Raw genomic sequence first — 15,251 nt, forward strand, 5'->3', positions numbered from 1 at the left:
ATATAAACCCATAGGATGAGAATTCCCTGGCACTACAGTGGTTGGGACTTGGTGCTCTGACTGTCAGGGGATCCGGTTCAATACATGGTGGGGGAACTAAGATCCCGCAAGCTGCCCAGTACAGCCAAAAAAAAATAAAAGTAAAGCAATAGTATTCTTTAAATACATAAATAAACCCAAAATAAAAGATTTAATAGAGAATTTGTTGTGGTTGTTTAGTTGCTCAGTCATGTCCGACTCTTTGTGACCCCATGAAATGCAGCATGCCAGGTTTCCCTTTCCTTCACCATCTCCTGGAGCTTGCTCAAACTCATGTCCATTGAGTCAGTGATGCCATCCAACTATCTCATCCTCTGTCACCCCTTCTCCTCCTGCCTTCAATCTTTCCCAGCATCAGGGTCTTTTCCAGTGAGTCAGTGCTTTGCATCAGGTGGTCAAAGTATTGGAGCTTCAGCTTCAGCATCAGTCCTTCCAATGAATATTCAGGGTTGATTTCATTTAGGATTGACTGGTTTGATCTCCTTGCAGTCCAAGAGACTCTTCAAGCGTCTTCTCCAATACCACAGCTCAAAAGCATCGATTCTTCAGTGTTCAACCTTCTTTACAGTCCAACTCTCACATCCATACATGACTACTGGAAAAACCATAGCTTTGACTATACGGATCTTTGTCGGCAAAGTAATGTCTCTGCTTTTTAATATGCTGTCTGGATTGGTCATAGCTTTTCTTCCAAGGAGCGTCTTTCAATTTCATGGTTGCAGTCACCATCTGCAGTGATTTTGGAGCCCCCCAAAATAAAGTCTCTCACTGTTTCCACTGTTTCCCCATCTATTTGCCATGAAGTGATGGGACCAGATGCCATGATCTTAGTTTTTTGAATGTTGAGCTTTAAGCCAGCTTTTTCTCTCTCCTCTTTCACCTTCATCAAGAGGCTCTTTAGTTTCTCTTCACTTTCTGCCATAAGGATGGTGGCATCTGCAAATCTGAGGTTATTGATATTTCCCCTGGCAATCTTGTTTGCAGCTTGTGCTTCATCTAGCCCAGCATTTTGCATAATGTATTCTGCGTATAAATTAACTAAGCAGAGTGACAATATATAGAGTAAAAAGTATATGCTCCCACCCTAACCCCACTTCTCAACCCAGAAATAATCAGTGTCAATGGTTGATGTATAGTTTTACAGAGATTTCTCCCATACATTTATATAAATATATGGATTTATATACTAGTACATAATTTTGACTCTTTTTTTCCAAAATAGAACTTTGTACACCTATGTTTTACATATTTCTGAATATAAAATTACCAAATTTCCCTCGTGTCTCTGAATTTAAAATGCATTATTAAGGCAATCACTTGCAAAAGAATTTTATTCCATTCTGATGATTCAGAACCAAAGTATCTGTTATGCTTGTTTGACAACCGGCTGGAATTTTTGCCATGAGTGGGAAAACATGGGTGGGGATGTTGCACACACATGCATGTGATATGGCCAGTGGCCAACCACCTTCTGAGAAGGGATCATACATTTCTCAGTCAATAATGTCATAAATAGAACTTAGTAAACATGAGACAGTCCTCTTTCCTGTCACCTTCCTGCTCTAGATTCTTATCAAATGAGAAATTTGGTAGTCTTTTCTTAGCACACATTAGTGTGCTAACAAATCACATTTCTACACCTATAGAACCCAGCCCTGGAAATACCAAGATGATTAAAGCAATGTCTTTTGACATTGAGGAAGTATTCATTATTTCAAACTCATTTCAGAAATTCATCTTCACTTTTGAGAATCTTTTTTTTTTTTTACCTTGGAACATTTTACTTCATTTCCTGCCTCAAAGTTGTGAAATAATTATTACTCTGTTCAAAACATCTAAACATGAATAGGGTGGTGGCAGGAAAGTATAATTTCAGCCTAAGATAAAAATTAACTTTGCAAATCATATGGAATTAAAGTTTGATAAGTGGTCCACACTGGCTTGTGATGTCTTGTTTCATTTTTTTTTTTTCCAGGCAAAAGCAAGAGTATTTTTAAGTGATGAGTTTGTTCTACTTTTTCCCCAAAAAATTATAATTTATGTTTGACTTCAAAAACATGATTTTTAAAATACTTTGAAAATGTTCTCATCAGACAAATTACCAGTTTCATTTCCTTCCTTTTTTTTTGTCCAGTTTAGGATATTTATATAGTTAAATGACAGTATTATTCATTCATTCAGCATCAGTATTTTGAATTCCATGTCTTTGAAATATATCATAGGAGAATTAAATGGAGAATGGAAGAAATAGTTTCAATGGGTCCTTGATAGTAAGTTCTGGCAGCCTTGGCAGATGTGCAGCCCTGCTTTGTGCAATCATCAAAAACACATTTCTTCATGGGTCTCTATAGGTCATCATTGAATCATAGAATTTCTAGGCTAAAAAGTACATCTTAGCATTGCAGTTTCTAAAAAATTAAACAGATTCACCATGTGACCTAACAGTCTTACTTCCAGATATATTTCCAAAAGAATTGAGATCAGGATCTAAAAGAGATATTTGTACACCCATGTTTAGCTGAAAGGTGGAAACAACCCAAATGTCCATTGACAGGTGAATGATGGACAGATAAACAAAATGTGCTCTATGCCTACAATGGAAAATTAGCCTTAAAGAGGAATAAAATTCTGATACATTCTACAACATATATGAAACTTGAAGACATTATACTGAGTGAAATAAGCCAGACAAGAGAAGATAAATATGATCCTTTATATATGATCCCACTTATGTGAAGCACTTAGAGTAGTCAAATTCATAAGTGTGGAAAACAGGATAGTGGGTCCCAGGGTTTGGGGAGAGAGGGAAATGGAGAGTTAGAGTTTTACAGATTTTCAGCTGGGGCAGATGAAATGTTCTGCAAATGGATGGCAGTGATGATTGCACAGCAATGTAAATGTACTTAAATGCCACTAAACTGCACGTTGAAAAATGGTTAAAATGGGAAATTTGTGTTATATTTATTTTACCACAATAAAATATCCTTGCCCTCATGGAGCTTACAATTTATCAGAAAAAGAAAGATAATAAGCAGTTAGAAACATAAAATTTTCAAAAGTCCATTTTAGATCAGCTTTGGCCTGCCATCATTTTTACAGATAAGTCAGAAGATAGAAAAAATAACATGAGTCTACCCACTAAGATCCTGGTTGTCTGACTCCTGGGCCAGTGATTTTTCCATTGAACAATATTTCCTTTTTTAGATACCTCTATTACGTCTATTTTAACTGAGCTGTTCAATAAAATACTGGAAAGAGCACAGACTTTGTAACCTGGGTTCAAATTCAGCTCAACTGCTTCCTAGAAGTTTGATGTTGAGATTTCCTTCTCTGTAAAGTGAGGATAGGGCTTCCCTGGTGGCTCAGCAGAAAAGAATCCATCTGCCAGTATAGAGATGTGGATTTGATCCCTGGGTCGGGAAGATCCCCTAGAGAAGGAAATGGCAACTCACTCCAGTATTCTTGCCTGGAAAATTCCTGGACAGAGGAGCATGGTGGGCTACAGTCCATGGGGTTGCAAAAGAGTCAGACATAGTAACTAAACAACAGCAAAAGTGGGGATAACTAAACCTACTTTACAAGGATTTGTTGTAATCTGTTATACTTATTGGAGAAGGCAATGGCACCCCACTCCAGTACTCTTGCCTGGAAAATCCCGTGGATGGAGGAGCCTGGAAGGCTGCAGTCCATGGGGTTGCTGAGGATCGGACACGACTGAGCGACTTCACTTTCACTTTTCACTTTCACGCATTGGAGAAGGAAATGGCAACCCACTCCAGTGTTCTTGCCTGGAGAATCCCAGGGACAGTGGAGCCTGGTGGGCTGCAGACTATGGGGTCACACAGAGTCGGACACGACTGAAGTGACTTAGCAGCAGCAGCAGCAGTTACACTTATACCTAGGTATGAAACAAGTCAAAGTATTAGTCATTCAGTCGTGTCTAACTCTTTGCGACCCCATGGACTATAGCCTGCCAGACTCCTCTGTCCTTGGGGATTCACCAAGGAAGAATACTGGAATGGGTTGTCATGCCCTCCTCCAAGTGATCTTCCTAACCCGGGTATCAAACCCAGGTCTCTCACACTGCAGGTGAATTCTTTACTGTCTGAGCCACCAGGGAAGCCCTCAAAACAAGCAGTCAATGAAAATTAGCTAGCAAGTTCTTCAAATGCCTTCTCTGAATTTGTTGCTTATCTATGATATGTTCAGTGTGTGAATACTTTCAATCCAGCAATTTCTACAGAGATACTCCTGTGTTTGAGTTTTTATAAATCATTCTAGAAATATAGTTTAGATATGGAGAAGAATAATTCAGTTGAAAATCTGGGAAATAAGCCAAACACATTCATTTGGCCCTTATTTAGCTGGGAAAGAGCTTTCAAATTATAAGTTTGGTAAAGAATTCAAAAGAGTTAACATTTCTTTTTCCAAGAAATAAAGCCAACTCTTTCATATGTATACTTACTATTAAAAAAATCAAAGTCATACTCTATTTTTATTCATAAAAGGCACTTATCTCTAAATAAAAAGTATATAATGGCATGGATTAGATATAAGGGCCACCCTGGGAGATACATCATTAAGTGTCTCATCTCCCAAGAAGAATGGTGTGTTTCTCAGATCCAATATGTTTAGAAAAATAGTCAAAGTTATCAGCTGTTAGCAGAGAATCTCGAGGCATCACAGTTACCACCACAGTACTCCTTCACCTTTTTCTACAGCTTTCTCTACCTCCAGGAGCTCAAAACAGTTATCTTGTTTATTCCCTCTGAGTTTAGAATCCTCTTTACTTCCTCCTACCACATTTGAGGATAAAAGAGACCAATTATTCCCTATTCACACAGGCCTATAAAGAGCTTCTCTTTATTGATTTTCCACAGCTTTTTAGGTTTATGAAAAGGTTTGTTTTACCCTCACATTAGAGAATTATGTTGACTATATAGTAATTGGATAGAAATTAATACCTTAGGTTCTATTTCTAAGCCAGAACAACTTATGTTGTCTTGTTAAAGGTACTGGCAGTTTATTTTGGATTGTCCATCCTGTCCCTGCAGAAGCTACAGATAGCTCAACCAGGGATGTTCAAGACCATTAAACAATGTGACTTTGCAGGAGGTCATATCACTTTGTGAACAAAACATGGGACTTAACATTTTAAGGAACTTGGGTCTAAAACCTGGCTCTGTCTCACTTGATTAAGTCATTTAACTCTGACTCTTTAACCCCTTAAGTGAAAAGAGATACTAATAGATAATTATGAGGATTAAGTGATAATTATATAAAACATTTAATGGAGTGATTGGTACAAAAGTGAATACTGATATTTGTTATTCCACACATCAACTTACTCTAATATCTTAAGTAGTACACACACACACAATAAAATCTGATTTTTATTTTTGATTATGATTTTCTTGATTTCAAATTTCCACTAGACTTTTAAAATATTATCATAAATTATAACTCCTTTTTGACAAGATTAGGTGCATTCAGGGGTGCTATGGTGGTAGACTATAATTCTTTTCCAAAATGTTATGATATCATTTAGGAATATTTCTAATTTTAAAATGCTTTTGAAAATGCTAATTGGTGGATTTATATTTCTAGTTTTTCTTACATTAATGTTTTACAACCATAAAATGAATAAAGAATTATTTCTTTACTGGGATAATAACAAGATTACTAGCATTTAGAATATAGCTAAAATACAAATGGCTAAACTAAGGACATTGTACAGGAGGCAGTGATCAGGACCATCCCCAGGAAAAAGAAACACAAAAGGGCAAAATGGTTGTCTGGCAAGGCCTTAGAAATAGCTGAGAAAAGAAGAGAAGCTAAAGGCAAAGGAGAAAAGGAAAGATACACCCATCTGAATGCAGGGTTCCAAAGAATAGCAAGGAGAGATAAGAAAACCTTCCTTAGTGATCAATGCAAAGAAATAGAGGAAAACAATAGAATGGGAAAGACTAGAGATCTCTTCAAGAAAATTAGAGATACCAAGGGGACATTTCATGCAAAGATGTGCACGATAAAGGACAGAAATGATATGGACCTAACAGAAGTAGAAGATATTAAGAAGAGGTGGCAAGAATACACAGAAGAACTGTACAAAAAGATGTTCATGACCCAGATAACCATGATGGTGTGATCACTCACCTACAGCCAGACATCCTGGAATGTGAAGTCAAGTGGACCTTAGGAAGCATCACTATGAGCAAAGCTAGTGGAGGTGATAGAAATCCAGTTGAGCTATTTCAAATCCTAAAAGATAATGCTGTGAAAATGCTGCACTCAATATGCCAGCAAATGTGAAAAACTCAGCAGTGGCCACAGGACTGGAAAACGTCAGTTTTCATTCCAGCCCCCTAAAAATGCAATGCCAAAGAATGCTCAAAGTACCACACAACTGCACTCATCTCACACTCTAGCAAAGTAATCCTCAAAATTCTCCAAGCCTGGTTTGAACAGTACATGAACTGTGAACTTCCAGATGTTCAAGCTGGTTTTAGAGAAGGCAGAGGAACGAGAGATCAAATTGCCACCATCCATTGGATCATCGAAAAAGCAAGAGAGTTCCAGAAAAATATATACTTTTGCTTTATTGACTACACCAAAGCCTTTGACTGTGTGGATCACAACAAACTGTGGAAAATTCTGAAAGAGATGAGAATACCAGACCACTTTACCCGCCTCCTGAGAAATCTGTATGCAGGTCAGGAAGCAGCAGTTAGAACTGGTCATGGAACAACCGAGTGGTTCCAAATCAGAAAAGGAGTACGTCAGGGCTGTATATTGTCACCTTGCTTATTTAACTTCTATGCAGAGTACATGGGACTTCCCTCGTGGCTCAGAGGTTAAAGTGTCTGCCTGGAATGCAGGAGACCAGGGTTCGATCCCTGGGTCAGGAAGATCCCCTGGAGAAGGAAATGGCAACCCACTCCAATACTCTTGCCTGGAGAATCCCATGGAGGGAGGAGCCTGGTGGGCTGCAGTCCATGGGGTCACAAAGAGTTAGACACGACTGAGCGGCAGAGTACATCATGCAAAATGCAGGGTTGGATGAAGCACAAGGTGCAATCAAGATTGCCTAGAGAAATACCAATAACCTCAGATATGCAGATGACACCACCCTTATGGCAGAAAGCGAAGACGAACTAAAGAGCCTCTTGATGAAAGTGAAAGAGGAATGTGAAAAAAACTAAGATCATGGCATCCGGTCCCATCACTTCATGGCAAAAAGATGGGGAAACAATGGAAATAGTGACAGACTTTATTTTGGGGGGCTCCCAAATCACTGCAGATGGTGACTGCAGCCATGAAATTAAAAGATGCTTGCTCCTTGGAAGAAAAGCTATGACCAGCCTAGATAGCATATTAAAAAGCAGAGACATTATTTTGTCACCAAAGGTCCATCTAATCAAAGCTATAGTTTTTCCAGTAGTCATGTATGGGTATGAGAGCTGGACTATAAAGAAAGCTGAGTGCTGAAGAATTGATGCTTTTGAACTGTGGTGTTGGAAAGGACTCTTGAGAGTCCCTTGGACTGCTAGGAGATCCAACCAGTCCATCCTAATGGAAGTCAGTCCTGAATATTCATTGGAAGGACTGATGCTGAAGCTGAAACTCCAATGCTTTGGCCACCTGACGCAAAGAATCAACTCATTGGGAAAGACCCTAGTGGTGGGAAAGATTGAAGGTAGGGGTAGAAAGGGACAACAGAGGATGAGATTTCGGGTGGCATCACTGATGCTATGGATATGAGTTTGAGTAGGGTCCAGGAGTTGATAATGGACAGGGAAGCCTTGTGTGCTGCAGTCCATGGGGTTGTAAAGAGGTGGACACAACTGAGCGACTGAACTGAAACTAATGAAGAATGTTCAGATTAACAAATAGCTACATCTTTCATGCCAGATATGATGATGTGGAATGCTTAGTTAAAATTAAGATAAAATTTTAACATGAAAATTAATATTGTATTATTACTATTTTTATTTCTTATTATTTTCATTGGAATATCATACTGGTTTATTGTTGCTCCAGAAAGAAGCAGAAAAAATATAATAAAATATCATTATTACGTTTTGAGGTAGGCTTCTCAATGCCAGATACTTTGGTGGATACTAAATACACAACTATTTGTAAGAGAGAAAGGAGGGAGAAAGGGAAGAAGGGGAGGGAAAGATAGGGAAAGGGAGAGGAAAAGAACTGTGCTTCCTACAACTGACAGAGATAAAAATACTAACAGTGGGACTCAGGCTTCTCGCTGTTGAAGTGAGAGTTAACAGATAAGCAAGGGATGGAGTCTAAAATGACACATGTGGTAATGAATTAGAATTGAAACCACAATATGAACTCATATTTTCATGCACGCATGCTAAGTCACTTCAGTCATGTCTGACTCTTGGTGACCCTGTGGACTGTAGCCCTCCAGGCTCCTCTGTCTATGGGATTCTCCAGGCAAGAATACTGGAGTGGGTTGCCATGCCCTCCTCCAGGGGATCTTCCCAACCCACGGATCGAACCTGCATCTCTTATGTCTCCCGCATTGGCAGGTGGGTTCTTTACCACTAGTGCTAGCTGAGAAGCCCAAACTCATGTTTACCTTAATGTAAATACAGATGGTTGCATACAGAAATACTTATAAATAGATACATGCATATATACACACACATAATTTCCCTGCGCTATCACCTGAAGGGACCAATGATACCCCAGTGGCAACAAACATACGCAATACCTAGATCTTAGTTTCTAACACAATTCTTCAGTGAAAGAAACCAAAACTCCTTAGAGAAACAGCTAATTCTAAGACAGGGCAGAAAACATGCAAAATGAGCCTGGAGCATCTTGTATGTAAGATGTAATAAGGAAGTGATTTTAAAAAACAAACCAAAAGCCACACACATAATGATGGACTCAGGGCTTCCCAGGTGGCACTAGTAATAAAGAACCCGCCTGCCTATGCAGGCAATGTAAGAGACACGGGTTCGATTCCTGGATCAGGAAGGTGCCCTGGAGGAGGAAATGGCAACCCATTCCAGTATTCTTGCCTGGGAAATTCCATGGACAGAGGAGACTAGTGGGCTACAGTTCATGGGGTTGCAAAGAGTCAGACATGACTGAAGTGAGTTAGCATGCAGTGGACACACGAGCCAACTGAAAGAGTTCCCTGTGGCCAAATCTGGAACAATCAGAACAACGGAATAAGTAAAATAATGTTGAATTATAAAATAAATATCCATGAGTACATACTGATAGAAAAATTGACTAAATAATTTTTTTTCTTGCATGTAGCTTTATTTATTTATTTATTTAATTTTTATTTTTACTTTATTTTACTTTACAATGCTGTATTGGTTTTGCCATACATTGACATGAATCCACCATGGGTGTACATGCGATCCCAAACATGAACCCCCTCCCACTTCCCTCCCCACAACATCCCTCTGGGTCATCCCCATGCACCAGCCCCAAGCATGCTTTATCCTGCATCGGACATAGACTGGTGATTCAATTCTTACATGGTAGTATACATGTTTCAATCCCATTCTCCCAAATCATCCCACCCTCTCCCTCTCCCTCTGAGTCCAAAAGTCCGCTATACACATCTGTGTCTCTTTTGCTGTCTTGCATACAGGGTCATCATGGCCATCTTTCTAAATTACATATATATGTGTTAGTATACTGTATTGGTGTTTTTCTTTCTGGCTTACTTCACTCTGTATAATCGGCTCCAGTTTCATCCATCTCATCAGAACTGATTCAAATGTATTCTTTTTAATGGCTGAGTAATACTCCATTGTGTATATGTACCACAGCTTTCTTATCCATTCATCTGCTGATGGACATCTAGGTTGTTTCCATGTCCTGGCTATTATAGACAGTGTTGCGATGAACATTGGGGTACATGTGTCTCTTTCAGTTCTGGTTTCCTCAGTGTGTATGCCCAGCAGTGGGATTGCTGGGTCATATGGAAGTTCTATTTCCAATTTTTTAAGGACTCTCCACACTGTTCTCCATAGTGGCTGTACTAGTTTGCATTCCCACCAACAGTGTAGGAGGGTTCCCTTTTCTCCACACCCTCTCGAGCATTTATTGCTGGTAGACTTTTGGATCGCAGACATTCTGACTGGTGTGACTAAATAATTTGAATGTAATAACTAGAAGAGGAAGAGACAAATTTGTGCAGAATTCCACATGGTTTATGCAGCTATTCTGCCCTCAGGAGGTGAAGCTACCCCCGACTCTTTAAGTATGGGTTACACATTGTGACTTCTTTTCAGAGAGGGCAATGTGGAAAGTGGGGGTGGGGGGAAGAGTAACTTTTTAGTGGAGAAACCTGGTAAACACTACCTCAACCAGATGCTCAAGGGCAACGTCACTAGTCATCAGTCATGTAGATAAATGTACTCTCCATCTGATACGAGCAAAATGGCACTTTACCTCTCTGGTTTTCCTCCCCTAAATTAGAAATCTCAGTCTACTCATGAGGAAAACAGACAAATCCCAACTAAGAAACAATTTACAAAATAGCTAGCAAAAGTACTCTGCAAAACTCTCAAGGTCAAACAAACTCTCAAGGTCATCAAACACATGGAAAGTCTGAGAAATTGTCACAGCCCAGAGGAGCCAAAGGAGACATAATGAATGACGTTGTAAGGGATCCTGGAATAGAAAAAAAGACACTAAGTGTAAACTAAGGAAATCTGAATAAACTCTAGCCTTAAGTTTATAATAATGTATCAGTACTGGTTTATTAGGGCTTCCCTGGTAGCTCAGCAGTAAAGAATCCCCCTGCAGTGCAGAAGATGCAGGAGATATGGGTTTGACCCCTGGGTTGGGAAGATTCCCTGGAGCTGGGCATGGCAACCCACTCCAGTATTCTTGCCTGGAGAACTTCATGGACAGAGGAGCCTTGTGGGCTGTAGTCCATGAGGTTGCAAAGAATCAGAAACAACTGAGAAACTTTCATTTCATTATAATTGTAATTACATACAATATGTATAATAATTATTCATGTAATTTTTCTATAAATCTAAAAGTATTGTAAAATGAAACCTTATTTTAAAATATCATTAATAAAAATTTAACACAGTACAGTGAATGCAGCGCAAGAATAAAAGCATATGAACTGTAGGAGAAAAGTGGGGGGAAAAAGAAAAAAAAGTCCTTTTTTTTGTTATTCCTTTACTTTGGGTAGACTGTAGCTTATTTTTGTAAAAAAAAAAAAAATCAAAGGATTTGGTTTGAAAATACTTAAAATTACTGAAGTTAACCTTTTTCAAGGTCACCTCAAATATTTCCTCCTCCATGAAGCTTCCCCTGGTTCCCCAAAGATAACAGGTGCTCAGTGCTCTGAGTGGCTGGCATTGCATGTCCCTCAATGAACTTAATTTACAATCATTGTTACAGGTGTTTCTCCCATTTGGCTGTAAACTTCTTAAGAGCAATGTCAACATCATGGCTTCTCTTGGTCTCTACACAGTGTCTGACATCCGTTCATTATCCAACACCATTTATTGCATGCCCACTGTTCAGTACCATGGATTGAACAGGAGGGAGAAAATTACAGAGAGAAATTAGCAACTGAATGTTAGTGTTGAGAGAATTTTTACTCCAGCAAAGCTTGGAAAAAAAGAATTCCAAAATGATTCTTAAAATACTTTGACTCAAAAAGAAGAACAAATGCTCTTATATTTTCAATATGTCTTTAAAGCTATCCATGTGTAATGTGTATATATTTTGGGTATTTCAGCTTACAACACATTATATTATACAATTATTGCTGCTCATGTTAACTTCAATATTTTTAAAGACCAAACAAAATCCTTTGATTTTTTTTATAAAAATAAGCCACAGTATACCAAAAGTAAAGAAATAACAATCAGGTCTGGTGTGTGTTTATCAAAGCATGACCTCCTCTCTCTTCAATATTTCTAGAAAAATAAATAACAGTTGCATAAGTAAAAAAATACCATAATAACCCAGATACACTAACTTTACTACCTGGAATTACCTTGAACATTCATGCTTTATGTGATTTTTTTCAGAGTGTTCCCTACACTTAAAATGCTTGTCTCTGTCATACTTTTTCTGAGTTCAAAATCTTGGTTAGCTTTCAAGGTCACCTCAAATATTTCCTCCTCCATGAAGCCTCCCCTGGCTCCCCAAGGATAATAGCTGCTTCCTTTGAGTGGTCCGCACCGCTTGTCCCTCCATGGACTTAATTTACAACCATCATTTATAGATGTTTCTCCCATTTTACTGTAAACTTCTTAAGAGCAGTGTCAACATCATGGCTTCTCTTGGTCTCCGCACAGTGTCTGACATCCATTCATCCATCCAACACCATTTATTGCATGTTCAGCATTCAATACCATGGAGTGAACAGAAGGGAGAAAATTACAGAGAAAAATTAGCAACTAAATGTTAGTGTTGAGAAAACTTTCTAATCCAGCAAACCTCAGGAAAAAAATGAGAAAATAATGACACAGATCTAGTTTACTAAAAGTATTAACAAACCCTTACATCACAGATGGAGAAGGAAATGGCAACCAACTCCAGTATTCTTGCCTGGAGAATCTCATGGACAGAGGAGCCTGGTGGGCTACATACAGTTCATGGGGTTGCAAAGAGTCAAACACAACTGAGCAACTAATACTTACATCACAGAACTGATGTGTTTTTATAGTCAGTGTATATACTTCTAGGTGAAGGTCTCTCTATTCTACCACTTTGTCCATTTTCTGTGATCTGGGACCCCTGTCATTTGTGTATAGAGAGCTGGTAGGTCAGGACAAGTAAAATCAATTGAATCAATGTTCATTTTCAAAAGAAAACATGAATGAGGAGTAATTTAGGAGAAGGAAAAAAATGAAAACATTTTTTCATGGCACGGGCCTGAAGTCCAGCTTACACTGTCAAGCTACTGCACAGGTTCACACAAATGAACTTGCCCTTTTGAATCTTTCGATTAAAGCAGGTGTTTTTTTCCTCCCTTGCAACTTGCTTGCAGACTTCTCATGCATTGTTAATCAAAAGAGAAAGAGGGATTTAATACACTGGCTTAAAGCAACTTCATTTTAATCTACATTCCGTAAGATGGATCTGCTCCCAAATCCACAGTTGTTGAAGTTATTAACAGAGTGCTGTCTCAATGTATCCATTATGGCTAGATTGATTTCTAGTAGAACCATTTGTGTGTGTGTGATCTTATGGAATACTCGGTTTCTGCCTTCTCTAGTAATGATTAACTTAAATTCAGTTTTTCAGAGCATCAGTGACAAAAACATATTTTTAATTGCGATTGTCAAACAATTTCTGATAAGGCAAATAATAAGTGTATATTGTGCTCTATTGTATTCAAACAAGACTTTTATTGTCAGTGACAGGCCTCCTGGTCTTTTCTACTGAATTTGTAAGCCATTCATCCAGAGAATGTAGAAATGATTTCTGATTTCATATGAGGATTTTGAATGATCAAATTCCCCCAAATAATAAACTTCATAAAAGCTAGTCCTCTTTCATACCAATGGTCAGAATCACACAGAAAGCTGTTACTTACTAAGATTTCTAAATATAATTCTAAATTGCCCTGTGGCTTTATTGTTTGGCTTCCAGTGTCGTCTTCTTTGATCTGTCATTGGCCACCCTCCCTTAAATCTTTCAAACTCTTTCCCAGAAGCCTGTTATTCCTTCAGGCCTGAGCCCTGATTGTGCACAGTTAAGCTGCCCACCTCCCCACAATTCTCTAGGGAACCCCATATACTCTCATGGATGAGACTGACTCTACCATCTAATTAGGGTTCCCATCAACTTTTAATAAACTCTAGTGCGTTTCTCTTTTTGCTAGTAGGGCATAATGCATCTATTTTCAAAATATCTCTTTAAAATGTCAGATTAATTCTGAAACAATAATTACCCCATGAGCTATCAATATTACTCTGCAGATTTTAAAATGCCTAGTATGATAGGGCCTAAAGCATCTCAATGTGCCAAAAGTTTGGCTAAGTTCAAATTCTGGTTCTGCCACAGACTGGGCAGAACTGAGTGATTTTTTTCTGGATCCTTGAGCCTCATTCATCTCTTCCGATACTCTCTTTAGAGCACCTATTGTATGCCACATGCCAGGGCTAGAGGGGTGAACAACACAGTCACATGGCTCAGTAAGCTGACCTTTTAATGGGCTAGGTCTCCTCATATTTACCATAGAAATAGTTAACACCTGGGGAGTTCTCTGGTGGTCCAGTGGCTAAAACTCTGTGCTCCAAAATCCCTGGGTTTGCTCCCTGGTCAGGGAACTAGATCCCATGTGTGACAACTGGAAAAAAAAAGTTAACACCTATCTTGTAGGGCTGTAAATATCAAATGACTCCTCAACACAGTTCTGCACCACCTCTGCTGTATGCTACCACCACCATGCTCCCCCACTTTCCTGCCCCTAAAGGATGATTGCTTTAAGTTTTCCTGCTGAAGCTCAAGATGAAATGACCTTGTCAAACCAGACCTGTTCACAGGAAGCCACACTCCTGGCCAGAGTTATTCTGGAGGTTGTCTCTGCAGCCTCTGTGTAACCAAGATAACAGTGCCCTGGCCATGGCACACCATCTCTGCCCAGAAAAATGCCTAGATTTCCTGCATTCATTTGCTTATGCTTCCCAGGTTATCATTTCGAAGTGCCCACTCAGGTGGAAATAACACCTGTCTCCCGTTTCATTGGTAAGAGTTTTTTTTTTCCTCCCTTGTGACTTGCTTTGAGACTTTTCATGCATTGTTAATAAAAGAGAAAGAGGGATTGAATACACTTGCTTAAAGCAACTTCATATTAATCTACATTCCATAAGATGGATCTACTCCCAAATCAACAGTTGTTGAAGTTATTAACTCACAGACTGAAAACTAAAGAATGTATTTCTAAAGGTGTTTGTATGTTGCAGTATAAGGTGTAACTCTGGGAAGAATCTAATGTTTAATGCTATGTTTATTTGTTTCCAGATTCAGTTAGAAGTTGTGTAGCAAAGCTGTTCTTCACTTGTTCCCTGAAGGGTCATTACTGCCTCTACAGTAAATCCAGTTTTATTCTCATCAGTCAAGAACCTCAGCCATGGATCCAAATCATGTTCCTATTTCAGCAGGTATGTATAATTCAAGTTCAGCATGGCTCCTTAATGAGCCAGGTATGAGTTTATAATCATTTTTACTGAATTACTCTT

The 15,251-nt window shown here is 38.8% G+C and overlaps 1 protein-coding gene across 2 annotated transcripts in view; it reads left to right on the plus strand.

Moving 5' to 3' along the window:
- The window catches only part of VEPH1 (ventricular zone expressed PH domain containing 1), a 263,127-nt gene that overhangs the window by 189,422 nt on the left and 58,454 nt on the right, over nt 1-15,251 (plus strand). For both annotated transcript variants that reach the window (XM_068981170.1, XM_068981177.1), the window contains exon 9: nt 15,034-15,173. In XM_068981170.1, coding sequence (XP_068837271.1) covers nt 15,034-15,173 — 140 coding nt within the window. The remainder of the gene's footprint in view (nt 1-15,033; nt 15,174-15,251) is intronic.

This window comes from Capricornis sumatraensis, chromosome 1 (genome assembly GCF_032405125.1).
Source record: "Capricornis sumatraensis isolate serow.1 chromosome 1, serow.2, whole genome shotgun sequence".
Classification (NCBI taxonomy): Eukaryota; Metazoa; Chordata; class Mammalia; order Artiodactyla; family Bovidae; genus Capricornis; species Capricornis sumatraensis.